General features: G+C 43.3%; 1 protein-coding gene across 9 annotated transcripts in view; it reads left to right on the top strand.

Moving 5' to 3' along the window:
• nlgn4xa (neuroligin 4 X-linked a) overlaps positions 1 to 12,701 on the top strand; it is a 68,213-nt gene that overhangs the window by 15,754 nt on the left and 39,758 nt on the right. For 5 of the 9 annotated variants that reach the window (XM_053417202.1, XM_053417203.1, XM_053417210.1 and 2 more), the window contains one exon: positions 6,483 to 6,635. In XM_053417202.1, the coding sequence (XP_053273177.1) occupies positions 6,483 to 6,635 (153 nt within the window). Of the gene's footprint in view, positions 1 to 3,108; positions 3,117 to 5,079; positions 5,101 to 6,444; positions 6,636 to 12,701 lie in introns of all 9 variants that reach the window. The other 4 variants (XM_053417205.1, XM_053417207.1, XM_053417204.1 and 1 more) reach the window with 4 other exon arrangements.

Raw genomic sequence — 12,701 nt, 5'->3', positions numbered from 1 at the left:
TTTCTGGTGAACACCCTCGTCTTTCAACCTCCTCACATGCACTTGTAACTCCGGTTTTTTTCCCCTCCAAGTGAAAAAAATACCCTGATGGCATCACCATGACATCATCAGAGGTATTCTATCATACTTCACAAAGCCCTTCCAGAGAACCATGATGCAACTGCGTTCACAGGCTGAACAGTGTTTGTATAGCAAGACACCGCACTCCACACTGTGTTGATGTTGGTGTGTAGTGGGAGTTTCTCAAGGCTTCAATTGCCTCTGGGGTTTATCACATCGGTCAGGGAACATCGCCTTATATTGGATTTGCATCTAACGGATGTAGTGTAGTTTATCTCAGATTAGAAGAGCCAGAGCAGTGGAGGGTGACACTGGGTCGTTAAATAGAATTTTAATAAAAGCATCTGCCCTCACCAGGTCTGGAAAAAATACAATTTATACATTGGAATCGCAGCATTAAATCCCAAAGCCTGTGATGATGTTGGCAGAAGTGCTCCTATTGAGATGTCTAACTCAGGTTTACTGTAATACAGATGAAGATGGAATAAAAATAAAAGTGTTAAACTTCCAATGCCCTTTTTTCAAGGCCAACACTTTGCACATCTGGACAAAACGTCTGTATACGCTGGGAGACCTGGAGGGAGCAGGCACTACTTTGGCCTGCCTGCTTTTTTCCAGGAGGGGCGTGCGGGATCGATGCGCTCTGACTGGTCGAACATCTGCAGTGGCAATGAATTACTCCTGTGGCTCCCCCGTGGTTCCACCTATACCTCGACGTCTGCTGCAGAGAAACCTCGCGGCACTGCAGACTGCCTCTCTGACCTAACGAGCTGTTCTCTCCCACATTACCCCCTCCCCCCTTTGGAAGTTTGCTCTTTACCATTACACGGGATCCTGTCAGGAGCTTTGAAGGAAACCAGTTATTCTCGGTTATAATTACGCACTTATGTCCCGAGTGCAAGTGTTGCTTTTGACATTTTAATTGGGCTTCCGTTTGAAAAATAGATAAATCATTCTAGTGGTTTTAAAAGTACAAGGTCTGCATATATACACTTTTACAAATCCATTATATATATATCACGGTAGCATTGGGCATGAGCGAGGTGTTGGGGGGTGGGGGGGGCGGGGTAACCTCTGAATGAGAGGGATGTTGATAAGGTTGTATAGCGTGTTAAACAAAATGAACAGCACTTAAGGCTCTGGCCCGTCCTTTGACCCTTTAAAGGATGGATGTATAAGTGCTCTCACAATTGACTTGTTAAAAATGTTTAAAGTTTATTTCCATATACTCCAAGTAGACATCCAGTGGGGACATATTCAAATCAACGTTTGCCGGTTAAACAGTGGAAAGCATGGCCAGTGCATCACACACGTGTTTCAGAATGGTTGTACCTGCCTCTAAATCAATCATAGGTGGGCTTTTGTCCTAAGTGTCGTGTTCGATTCCCTTTAAAAAACCACTGCAGGGTGATGCTTCTCTGCAGAGGAAACATTTTTGTGTGTTTAACATGGAGGGAGCATTTGCCTCGCACCTGCCCACATAGATGCACATTACTGTCTCCATAACATGCCCTTAAAATAACATAGAGATACTGCACCACTGACTTCAGACCAGTATCTTGGTGCCTCGGGATAGCAATGCACCAACAATGTGTGTCTTTGGTCTGAAACAACCAAAGACACTGTAGTTGCGGTGTTGTGGGTGAAAGACCGGGCTCAAAGACTCCATGCTGACATGGGTATACTCATTTGTGATCACACACTTGATTTTTTGCATGTGTTCTATACTTTGCGAATGCACAACAGTCATTACCCTGTTTTCGGTAGCTGTTTATCTGTTCCCGACAAGTTTTTGTTAGGCTCTGAGCCACATAATGACTTTCTGTGACTCTGGAGAGGGGGAGCTGGCTGTATTTGGGCATGTCAGTATAAATGTATTGAACAGGAAGTAGACCGCAGTCCGTGGAGAGCACGGCGGGACAGACAGCCGTGATGGCAGTGACGGTGGTTGGGTGGTGGCGGGGGGGCAACACGGGCACTCGCTTTACATCACCGCCATTAACTGCCATTTGTATTTGTCCCGTTAACGGTAGACAACACTGGAAGCAATGGGAAATTCAAGTCGGCGCCCCCAAACAATCTCCCTCCTCCCTTCAGACACCATCTCACCACCCCACCACCCTCACCCATATAAAGATGAGTAATGTGTGCAACGCTGCGCAGCCAGTGGAGGAATATATTATCCCCCCGGCTCGGGTGGCAGTGATGAATGTCTGGGACGAACCCGCTGCACAGTCACCCAGGCAGCTCCGCGGGGCCCCGGAGAGTGCGGAGAGTGAGAGAGACACACTGATAGTAAGAGAAAGAGAGAGGAGCACTCGAAGCAGTTTGATTTCTTTAGTTCTAAGTGGACTCCGCGCTGACAGGATGGGGACACGGGGCCCGGAGACCACCCTCTCCTCTCTCCCAGCCATAAAAACACGGCTCTAAATCTGCAGGGCATCTCTCCGCTGTACCAAAGTGCCCTGAGTGGGTCCCCCTCCTCCTCGCCATCCCTCCTGACTTCTGACCAATGGAGACCAATGGGTAGTAACAGTCGATTTGCTTGTTTGTGTGATGGAGAGCCCGCTGATACGTTGTGTCTGGGGCCCCAAATGCCTGCAGCGACCATTAGATGTGTATCAGTTAGAGACTATGACAACTTAATGGCTGCGGTCCTGTTTTATGTGCGTCTGCCCCTTCAAGGTGGTTTTGTCTTCCCACACTGTTCCGCTGGCCGTCTTCGAATGTGGAGCAACAAAAACAAACGGGAGCTTGCAGACACCAAACCTTCGGTGCCTTAATTAGACCTTTTGCATTTAAACGGCAGTGGATCTTTGCAGGGCTGGTCCGGTGCTTGGACCCCAGCTTATCCTCAGTCCCAATGCTTAGAACCCCCCCCCCCCCCCCCCCCCCCCCCATCCTTGGCCTTGGTTACAGGCTGGGAGTTGCAAAATGACAAAGGCACGCTAGCGAAGCCGAGAACTCCCTTTTTTATGGCACAGTGGAGATTGATAACCTGCCACTGAGACTTGCTTTTGACTTACCTCACTGTGTTCTTTGGTGGAGGAGGGGGGGTTGATGTAGTCCACCTGCCACACGCCTGCCTGCCTGTCTGCTTGCCTGCCTGCCTGCCTGGCTGACTGTGTTGCTTTCTGCCAAGCCTACTTAGCTGCAACATACACACCACACAGCAAAGCCAGTTTCCCAGTTGTCATTGCCCACAGCAACTGGGAAAGAAAGCAATAGCTGGTGTGGACAGGAGGCATCCTCTTTCAAACCTAAGCACAGAGTGGTGTTTTAAGAGGATTTAGGCTCCTGAGTAGTGCAGTTTCATTATATCCTTGACAAACACAATGAAAATCTCAACTAACAGGCAGTGTGACCAAGTTGAGAATACTTACTAATAGAACCAAACAGAGAGGAGAAATCACCTGTAATTTTAAAGCCCCCTTGTTAAATTCTCTGTAATTTACAATTTCACAGTGCTGGTGGAGTAATTTTATTCATTTTCCTTCCTGCTGTTGCTTCTGTGTTCTGAACAGTGAGGGCAGGTAGACTGGCGATGTCCTTTTTGTATCTCTGGTATGGACATCCTTCTACCCTATAATTAGTTTTGTCTGCATGGACCCCACAGGGCACTGACTGCACTCTCTGCAGTTTCCTTGGAAGCAGATATTGAGAACAGCAGTGCGTCCATAGTGTCCACAGATGTCTGTCTGATATGGTTCTACAAGGGAAGGCTAAACTAACCAACTACTCATTGTGACACTTCAAGCATTGATTTAGGTACTCGACCACCCACCTCCATACAGAGCACAAGCCGTCTTGGTATTCAATACAATATTATGAAATGTACAACTGAATAGCATGGCTGAAAAGACTTCAGCCTCCAGACTGCTTGTTCTGAGTGCATGCACACCAGTGTCTACTTGAGTATTTCAACTTGAGCGAGGTAGGACCTGCTCACATATAGTACACAATTGATTCAGGGCCAAACCTTTGCCTTCAGTTCAATTCCAATCTGTGCGAGCAAGGAGGCGAATGAAACATCCATTTCCACGCTGAGGCCAATTGCAGCAAGGCGTTGCGTGGAGTTCAATGTCAGTGCGCTTAGACCCACAATATTTTCTTTCCATTTGTGTGTGTGTGTGACCTGGCCCTGAAGCAAATGACGTGGAGTTTTTTACGTCATCCCATATATATATATTAATCTCTGCGTGGACTTTGTATGTAATCTCATCACGCAAGAACTTTGCTTTGTGTTTGGTGTGAACACAACGGGGTTAACCTCAGGATTTTAATTTGAAAAATGGACACGCAGCATCCATTGCACCTCTTTTCCACTGTTAGAAGGTTTCTTTAGTAGTTAGGCCGTATTCTTGTCGAGGGTTAAGAACAGAGGATGTCTCACCTTGTTAAGCTTAATGAAAGAAATTGTGATTTGTGAATTTGGGCTGTACAAATCAAATTTTGATTGATTATAAATTGGAAGGAAGCGTCCTGCCTGGAATTATAGGAACTGTGCCCTTTTGGCTTTTAATATCAAACATCTGTTGTTGGAGTGTTGCATTTCATTGACATTAACCGTAATGGGAGAAACAGCTAAATGGATTTGCTATTGATGGCTGAAAATGATAACTAGATTAGAGAGATGCAGCGTCAGAGTGATATGACATGACTGCTCTAATGGTGTTAATGGTGTTAGTGTTCGGTTTGCCCTAACGGCAAATTACAACAGGAGCAGACAGCCTTCCAAATTAGCAATTAACATTATGTCTCTAATAAAAGCAATTTCAAATACAGGCCTTATTTTCTGTGGTTTGGGCAAAATAAGCGCCCCTATTTGATCATTCACAGTATGCGCAGTATCTTGCATCCTTGGCCAGCTTCCCTCTCAGTTTGATATTTCCCTGAGCAGATGCTCTCATCCTGAATGACATTTGAGAGACATCCAAGCAGCCTGGTCGTCAGGGCCGGGGATAATGGGTTCGTTCAGCCGTTGGTTCCAGGCAACCAAAGCTTACTGTGGTGCAGGAGATCTGAGACACACTGGGCCGTGTGAGGACAGCAGCGATACTACTCTTTTTATATTTCTTTCGTGAACTCAAAGAAATATGTTCACAAACGCTACTTATGCATCAGACTGCCTGTTTCGACACACCCAGAGGATTTCATGTTAACGCTAGCTGATCTGCAGATGAGGACGATACTGCAGGCTGATATTAACCCTGCTTGTTGGGAGGATTTTTTTTATCTTTTCCTTCCAATCTCCTTTCATGCTGAGGACCTAGTCTTAATTTATAATTACCACCTACACATGTACTAATCACCAAGCTTAATCACAACTGGAGAGCCTCATGAACAACGTATTCATCTGGCATAATTGCAGTGTTCACTGAGCATAAGACAAAGAACGAATGGAGGAGGGAGAGGAGACAGATTTTGCTATCGTAAGGTTAAAGCCGTAACGTTCTCATCAGGATCTGGTGGAGAATATCCGACAGGACTCCAACCACCCATATTGTGTTTTATATGCACTACTGTAAAATGATCACCGACATTCAAAAAAGGTCAAGCTAATTTCCCTGTTGTGCAGACATCGATAGTGTTGAATTCTTGATTACAACATCAAGGGAATGGAAAGAGCCATTCCAAACGTTTTATGTTAGAGACTTTGGTGGTGGGATATCGGATGGGATATTTTAAATTTCCCTATAGAAGTAAAAGTATTATAACGTTGTCTATCTCTCTATTTATCTACCCACTGAGGGTGTCAAAGTTAGATAGTTTATCGTTAAACAGTTATTTCCATTAATAGCTAAATGGAGTTCAAGGGTATGAGACGAAGGGTTCAGTACCAAAACTAGATGTTTATCATAGAGAATGACCCCAGTCAGACCACTACTCTTTTAACTGCCATTATTGTATTTTAATTATCCTCTCATTTGGTTCAGCAGTTCACGTTTGTATTTAATATGGTGTATGAAGTCCCTCCATTTCGATTTGTCACCCCCTCTTATGTACACACGTTTATATGGAGAGCCAGACTAATTCAAACTTAAACTATAACTAGATTGTTACAATGGGTGATGGTTTGTCATTAAAATAGAGAAGGCACAGTGAAGCCTATATGCTTGAACACACAAGCAGTTTATTGAATTAAGCCTAAAGATCTGGGATAGTCGCTGTGCATTTCATTTGCTTTGGAAATGTATAAATTTGTCCTTTTTCATTATTACCTCCTCTGCATGACTTTATGAGGTTCATACACTCAACTTTCCTCATAAAGTTACGGATATTGAAATACTAACCTCTGATATATATAAAAAAAAAAAACGTCTGTGTGTTTCTAAACCCATCCAACACTGAATGACTACAAAAATAAAGGCTTGATGCATTAAGGCAACCTTTTAACATATATATATTTTTTTTCTTCGCAGATATCCATGATGAGAACGGATTGAAGCCAGTCATGGTTTACATCCACGGCGGCTCCTACATGGAGGGAACCGGCAACATGATTGACGGCAGCATCCTGGCCAGCTACGGGAATGTCATCGTCATCACAATCAACTACCGGCTCGGAGTTCTGGGTGAGTCCTCCAATCGGGGGGCTTTAATTACTTTGGGGAAAGGCTAATTGAATCAGAACATGAGTTATTGATTCGGTGATTGATTTAATGGCTAATCGGCTCACAGCGTTTCACCAGCTGGCTGGTCTTGCTTTGGAAAGCCACGACGTTCACATTGTTGTTTGGGGACGAACATGTAGGGAGGGCAGCAGTCAAAATCCTCTTAGACTTTTGTTAAATACAATCTTTTCAATATCTGATTCCTTTAATGGTGTGTTTGTTAACATGGTTTTCAGATGTCATTCGTATTTATAGCGAAGAAAATCAACCAGGTCAATCCCTTCACACTCTCATACACACTTATGCAAAGATACGTGGTGCATGATGCTCATCCTTGATTGCGTGTGTGGGGTTTCATCACTTCCAGCTATCGTGTGTTCCGTTCTGCCAATGCCAATCAGCTGCGAATCACAGTGTAGGAGGCACTTAGCATTTTTCTGCATTCTTAACAAATAGTTGTGTTTCAGTGCAGCCTTGGATGGCCCACACAGCACAAGATAAGTACATTCAAACTAAAAGAAATACTCTTACATCACTGCCCTATTCAATTACTTGAATCGCAAAACATCAATAAGGCTTTAAAATGTGGTGCTGGAAAGAGTGATCCAAGCTGGAATCTGCAGCCCAGTGATGTGCATCTTACTTTGTTCCTGTCTGTGAGATGAAAGTAGTTTCTGGCTCACACAGGGATACTTTATCTAGACTCTGACATAAAGGGTCGGGCTCTAAATGTCTGGCGCCCGAGAAAACGTTGGAGTCTGAGAGGAGGCCGATAACGTCAAGCTTTGGAAGGAAGTAATTTGAAAATGTCCCTCCAGATGGGGGTATAGCTGGAGCCCCTTTTCCCCCTTTGGAAACTCTTAATTGAAATATCAGAAGATTTTGCTTTGTTCTTATGAATCTAATAAATCTGTGAACCTAATCTCTTCATAAAAAGAAGAGAATTCCCAGCTGTTAAGTTCTACTTGAAGAAACTATCCAATATGGAAAGCTATATGGAAAATAGTATTTGTCTTTTCTAATCACAGCTCTATTAATTATTTCTAATAACTATAAGCAAACATCTTGACGGCTGTGGCTCAGGAGGTAGAGCGGGATGTCCACTAACCATAGCTGAAGATTCCTTGGACACTGAGCCCCAAATTGCCCCTTGCGGCTGTGCCGGCATTGCGTGAGTGATGTGTGATAGAGGAAGTGCTGCAAAGTGTTCTAACTCCACTCTGGACCATAGGCTGTTTATAAAAGGCTCTGCACACAAACAATCAAATAGTGACAGTATATTGTCGGCCGAGAGAACAGCCCACTGCAAACAGACTTTAACTACATGCAGTGTGTGCTGCTCGGTAGATTTTACATAAATCTCTTTCGCTTCATATGGCATATGAGTTCTTACACTCTCCAGTTACATGCTCGTAATATTTGTCTTGTTACCACTTAGATACCATGCGCACTCATCTGAGCATATTTCATGGTAATTGTAGAGATTTAGCCTTGATTTATAGCGCAATAGCACTGTCACACTTATTTAGGGTATAGTACTCTTCATTGTTGGCATGTGGTTCACTATCTCCTGAAGCCACAGTTCACCCAACCACCGCCACTGCTCTGTTCTGCTTACCATTCGTTATAAGGCCGGGCTGTCTGCACCAGTACCTATATTTAGTTGCCTGAGAGCCAGGGGGGGAGAAGGTGTTCTGGAAAAAGTGTGCACTGCAGAGAGGAGAGAAAAAATAGAAGAGGAGAGAGAGGGGATGTATATGAGGATACGGATAGAGACAAGAGAGGAAGGGGAGAAGAACACACAGGAATGGAATATAATGATGCTCACATTGGAGTCACAGAAAGTAACACAACTGAAAGACTGTAAGTTAAAACAGCAGTGAGCGTGTGCGAAAACAAAGGGTTTTCCTCTAAATTCCTGTTATATAATTTAATATGATTCAAAATTAGAACTCTCACACACATATACAAACCCACAGATGCTTGACTGTAACTGCAAGTACAGTATCAAACATAGACTAGCCCCTAAACCTACTAACTGACAGTCCTTTTCTGTTGCATTATGCCAGCAAATGCAATGTTTAGAGCGGCTCTGTTCCGAAAACGTATATATATTCAATTTCTAGGATAAATTCAAATAATGGTGGCATTCTGAATAAGGATTTATTCACCTTTTGGAACCGAACCAAGGAGTTCAGGTTTCAGTCTGACTCTCTGTTGAGCTGTGAATGCTGCATATTTGTAAATAAATGTGAGCAGATGGGTCAGTGGTGGGGGCCAACTGTAAATGTTCGCCCCAGGGCACCAGAGTATGTCAATCACTCCATGCCTGCAATGTTTAAAAGCAATAAGCTGGATAAACAGTGCTGAGTTTGTCCATATGTTGTTGTGGGGACAGATTTTCATTTCAACAACTGCACAGCCAGCTAAGTTCGGCTAGCTCGGTCACGAATGCACTCCACATCCTCGACTGCGGCCGCTTGACAATAAAAGTTTTAATGTAAAACAGCAGCTGCAGGACTTGTAGTTTGCAAGTAAGAAGAGTAGAGTTAAAGTAATCAGTACAAATCTTAGAATTTACAAGGATAACAAAGCAAGTGCATTTATTTAGAACCATTCAGACACCATGTAATACAAAGGCATTGACCTATATTAAAATAAGTCATTAAAGACTTAAAAAACTGTATATTAAAACAAAAATAGTATATACAAATCTATAATATAAAGAACTTGATACAAGAAGACATTAATATATATATGTATTAAATTATCAAATATACATTTTCTAAGTGGTTTACATTGTTAAAATACACAGGAAACAATAGGAAGGGATTGACCCCAGATAGTTTAAGCTATTATAAAGCCAAACGCAAAGAAATTTGTTCCTACTAATTCAGAGCATTGAACATTGACGATATCATCTTCATTGCAGATAAACCAGGTAGGATGAATGCAACGTCCAATACACAAACCCATCCAAACAGACATGTCTAGAATGGGCACAACACTAGTTATTTATAAATCTGCACAGTTGACAACTATGTAGTTGGCGATCTTCATGACAAGTTGAAGCAATTTCCCGAGTTGGCTTATGCATAGGCCAGCAACCAGGTTCTTATTTGTCAAAACAGAGAAACCTTGGCCATCAAAAGTTACTCTGCTGAATAACTATTTACTAAAAGAGATGGCATACTTTCCTCTTCTTTGCGGATTTGTCTAGGTGTGGTTAATATTGAAGGTAAGTAGCATTGGAGACCAAGAAGGCTAGATGCAGCATGGGACTATAACTTTCAGTATTGCACAGCAAACTTGAATCTGGAACAGATGCAAGGACATATCTTTATTGTTCACTGTTCCAGCCTGACCCCATTACCCCATTAACTGATCGAAATAAGGCAGAAAACAAAAAAGATTTTAAATATTCTTTGCAAAGGTGGAGTTTCTCAAACGCTGGTATAAAGTGTAGTGAACGAAGAAAAAGGACACAGCTGAATGTCTTTAAAATGTCTGGAAGCAGCAGTCCCCCTCAACTCACTAATTGCCAGGGCTTTTGTGGTTCAAATGATTCAAACAGATACCTCCAGCTGCTGCTGGAAAGGTGCGAATGTGCAAAGCTGTGCCGGCGCAGGGAGTGTGTGAACAGTGTGAAGCTGAGCTGAGGCAGACATCTTGTGAGAAGGGAGGGTGAGCTCGAGGGTCAGATAAAGAGAACGGGTGAGAGAAGCCATCAGACACTCATCACCCTTCACCGCTCGCACCTCACACACCCTGTTGGGTGCAAGGATCTGCTTCAGTCTTAATCTCCACACTGACTCACCTAGAAACCAGCATTTTATTATTATTTTTTGAATTCTCGCAGATTACTAGAATAATAGCTGGTCTCCCACGCATGTAAGCAGTTGCAACATTTTAAAATTCCGACCTGTTAACAAAGACAACAGAACATAGGTCGGGAATGCTTGTAATTGAAATCTATTTTGCATTCTAAACTGGTAGCCAAGGCTAAGTCGGGTTCTTTTCTCTCCAGGAGAGATTCAAGATTCAAGAGTTTTATTATCAAATGCACAGAGATAACAATTAAGCAGTCGCTGGCAATGAAATGCTTGAGTCATAGGCTCTCTTCTAACAATGCTCAAGAATTAAAAAATCTAAAACTAAAATAGTGTAAAATAGAATATCAACAATTTAAAATATGATATAAAATATATATATCTAAATATATATATACAGCTGAAGGAAGAAAAACAGTATTGCAATTTTGCCAAGGTGCTTATTTAGTGGAGTTATTGCATTTGGGAGGAGTTTAAAAGTCTTATGGCCTGGGGGATGTGATAGGTCATGTGATAGGAGCCTGGCCAATCAGGGAAGGCTACGTTGTGACATAAAGACCCAATCAGCAAGCAGTTGTAGGTGTCTACATCATCGTTGCCAAACATTCAATCAAAGAAAATTATTAACATACTTTGAGAGAACACCATGACCTTAGCCTTTGGCTATCAAAATGAAATCCAACTTCAAGTGAATATGTGTGCCAATGTCAAAGAACTCCCTCAAAGTGTTCTTGAAATATCACCCTCACTAGGCAAAGAAGGGCATTTGTGAGGTCACAGTGAACTTGACCTTTGACCTTGGACCACCAAATTCTAATCAGGTCAACCTTGAGTCCAAGTGTGCCAGATTTGAAGAGGTTCCCTCAAGCTTATCTTAAGATATCACGTTCCTGAAATACATTAACATACTTTGTGAGGCCACCGGGACTTTTGACCTTTGCCTACCAGGATTAAGTGAGTCAATCCTTGAGTCCAAGTGAATATTTGTGCCAAGGGATCCTTGATGGCTGTACAGTGATATTTTTAACAATGTTGTCCACATCTGTGTACCCATATTATCATTTATTAAGCATCAGCGTGTGTGTGAGTGTTGCTTAACAATTATTATAGTTGGGTCGGGCAGTAGGGAGAGACTCTAATAACCTTCAGGTTGATCCGGCCCACAAGTGACCCCAGCCTGTCATGCCAGCATGCCATATAGTTTCGGGAATGCTCTGGCATACTATTTTCTTTTACACTTGCCTTGCTGCAACCTACTGGTGCCTCTTGCAGCGGATACCAACAGTTAGTGGTCTCGTGTCTAGGTGGGGAATGTCGTCTCTCTACAAGTAGGAAACAGAAAACATTGGCAGAGAAAGTGCATGATTTATCACCAAGGATACCTTCTTGACAGGGTGGAGGCCAGGGCACAAGCAGACATTAGACTGACCCTTCAAGGCACAACACACTCGGGGGCAGTCATTAAGAGGGCAGGATTGTACATCGACTAGGCCATGATCTAGGTTCTCTCTTTAGGGCCCACAGGTTGCGGTTTGCACCAGAGCTGCAGTGGACTGTTAGTCAGTACAGATTTTGGTTCCTGCGATTGAGGTACTGGAGATGCCAGTTCCAGGATGAGGTCTCTTGGATAAGACGGAGTGCCATCTGGCCTCAGGAAGCTGTCACGTGAGCCAGAGTGACGGTGAGCCTCATCACAGCGCACTGGGATCTGTCAGAGGCACATGACACTCTCCATTTTCTCTCCTAACCCCCTACTGCCCAGTGTGGCGAGACGCGAGATGACTAGTGATGGCTGCCTGATGGAGATGCACTGCTGCTTTGCTTTCCTTTTTGCCGCAAAACCAGTGGGTGACAGAGAGAGAGAGAGAGAGAGAGAGAGAGAGAGAGAGAGAGAGAGAGAGAGAGAGAGAGAGAGAGAGAGAGAGAGAGAGAGAGAGAGAGAGAGAGAGAGAGAGAGAGACGCTTAAGCTTCACAGAGAGAGCCGCATGTAAGGGATCCCTCTCCCAGGATGGACGAAAGTGGAATAGATGACGCGTGTAACATCGACTAAATAACAGTATTAAAAAAATTCATGAGAGAATGCAAGGCCTGACTAAACAGGGTGGTGTGTCAATGTTCAAAGTATGCAACAAAGCTTTGTAGATGTAATCATAATCCATAATCAGATGCCATCACGATCACAAAGATGTTAAATCG

The sequence above is a fragment of the Pleuronectes platessa genome, chromosome 24 (assembly GCF_947347685.1).
Source record: "Pleuronectes platessa chromosome 24, fPlePla1.1, whole genome shotgun sequence".
Classification (NCBI taxonomy): Eukaryota; Metazoa; Chordata; class Actinopteri; order Pleuronectiformes; family Pleuronectidae; genus Pleuronectes; species Pleuronectes platessa.
This window is presented reverse-complemented; position numbering and strand designations above follow the sequence as displayed.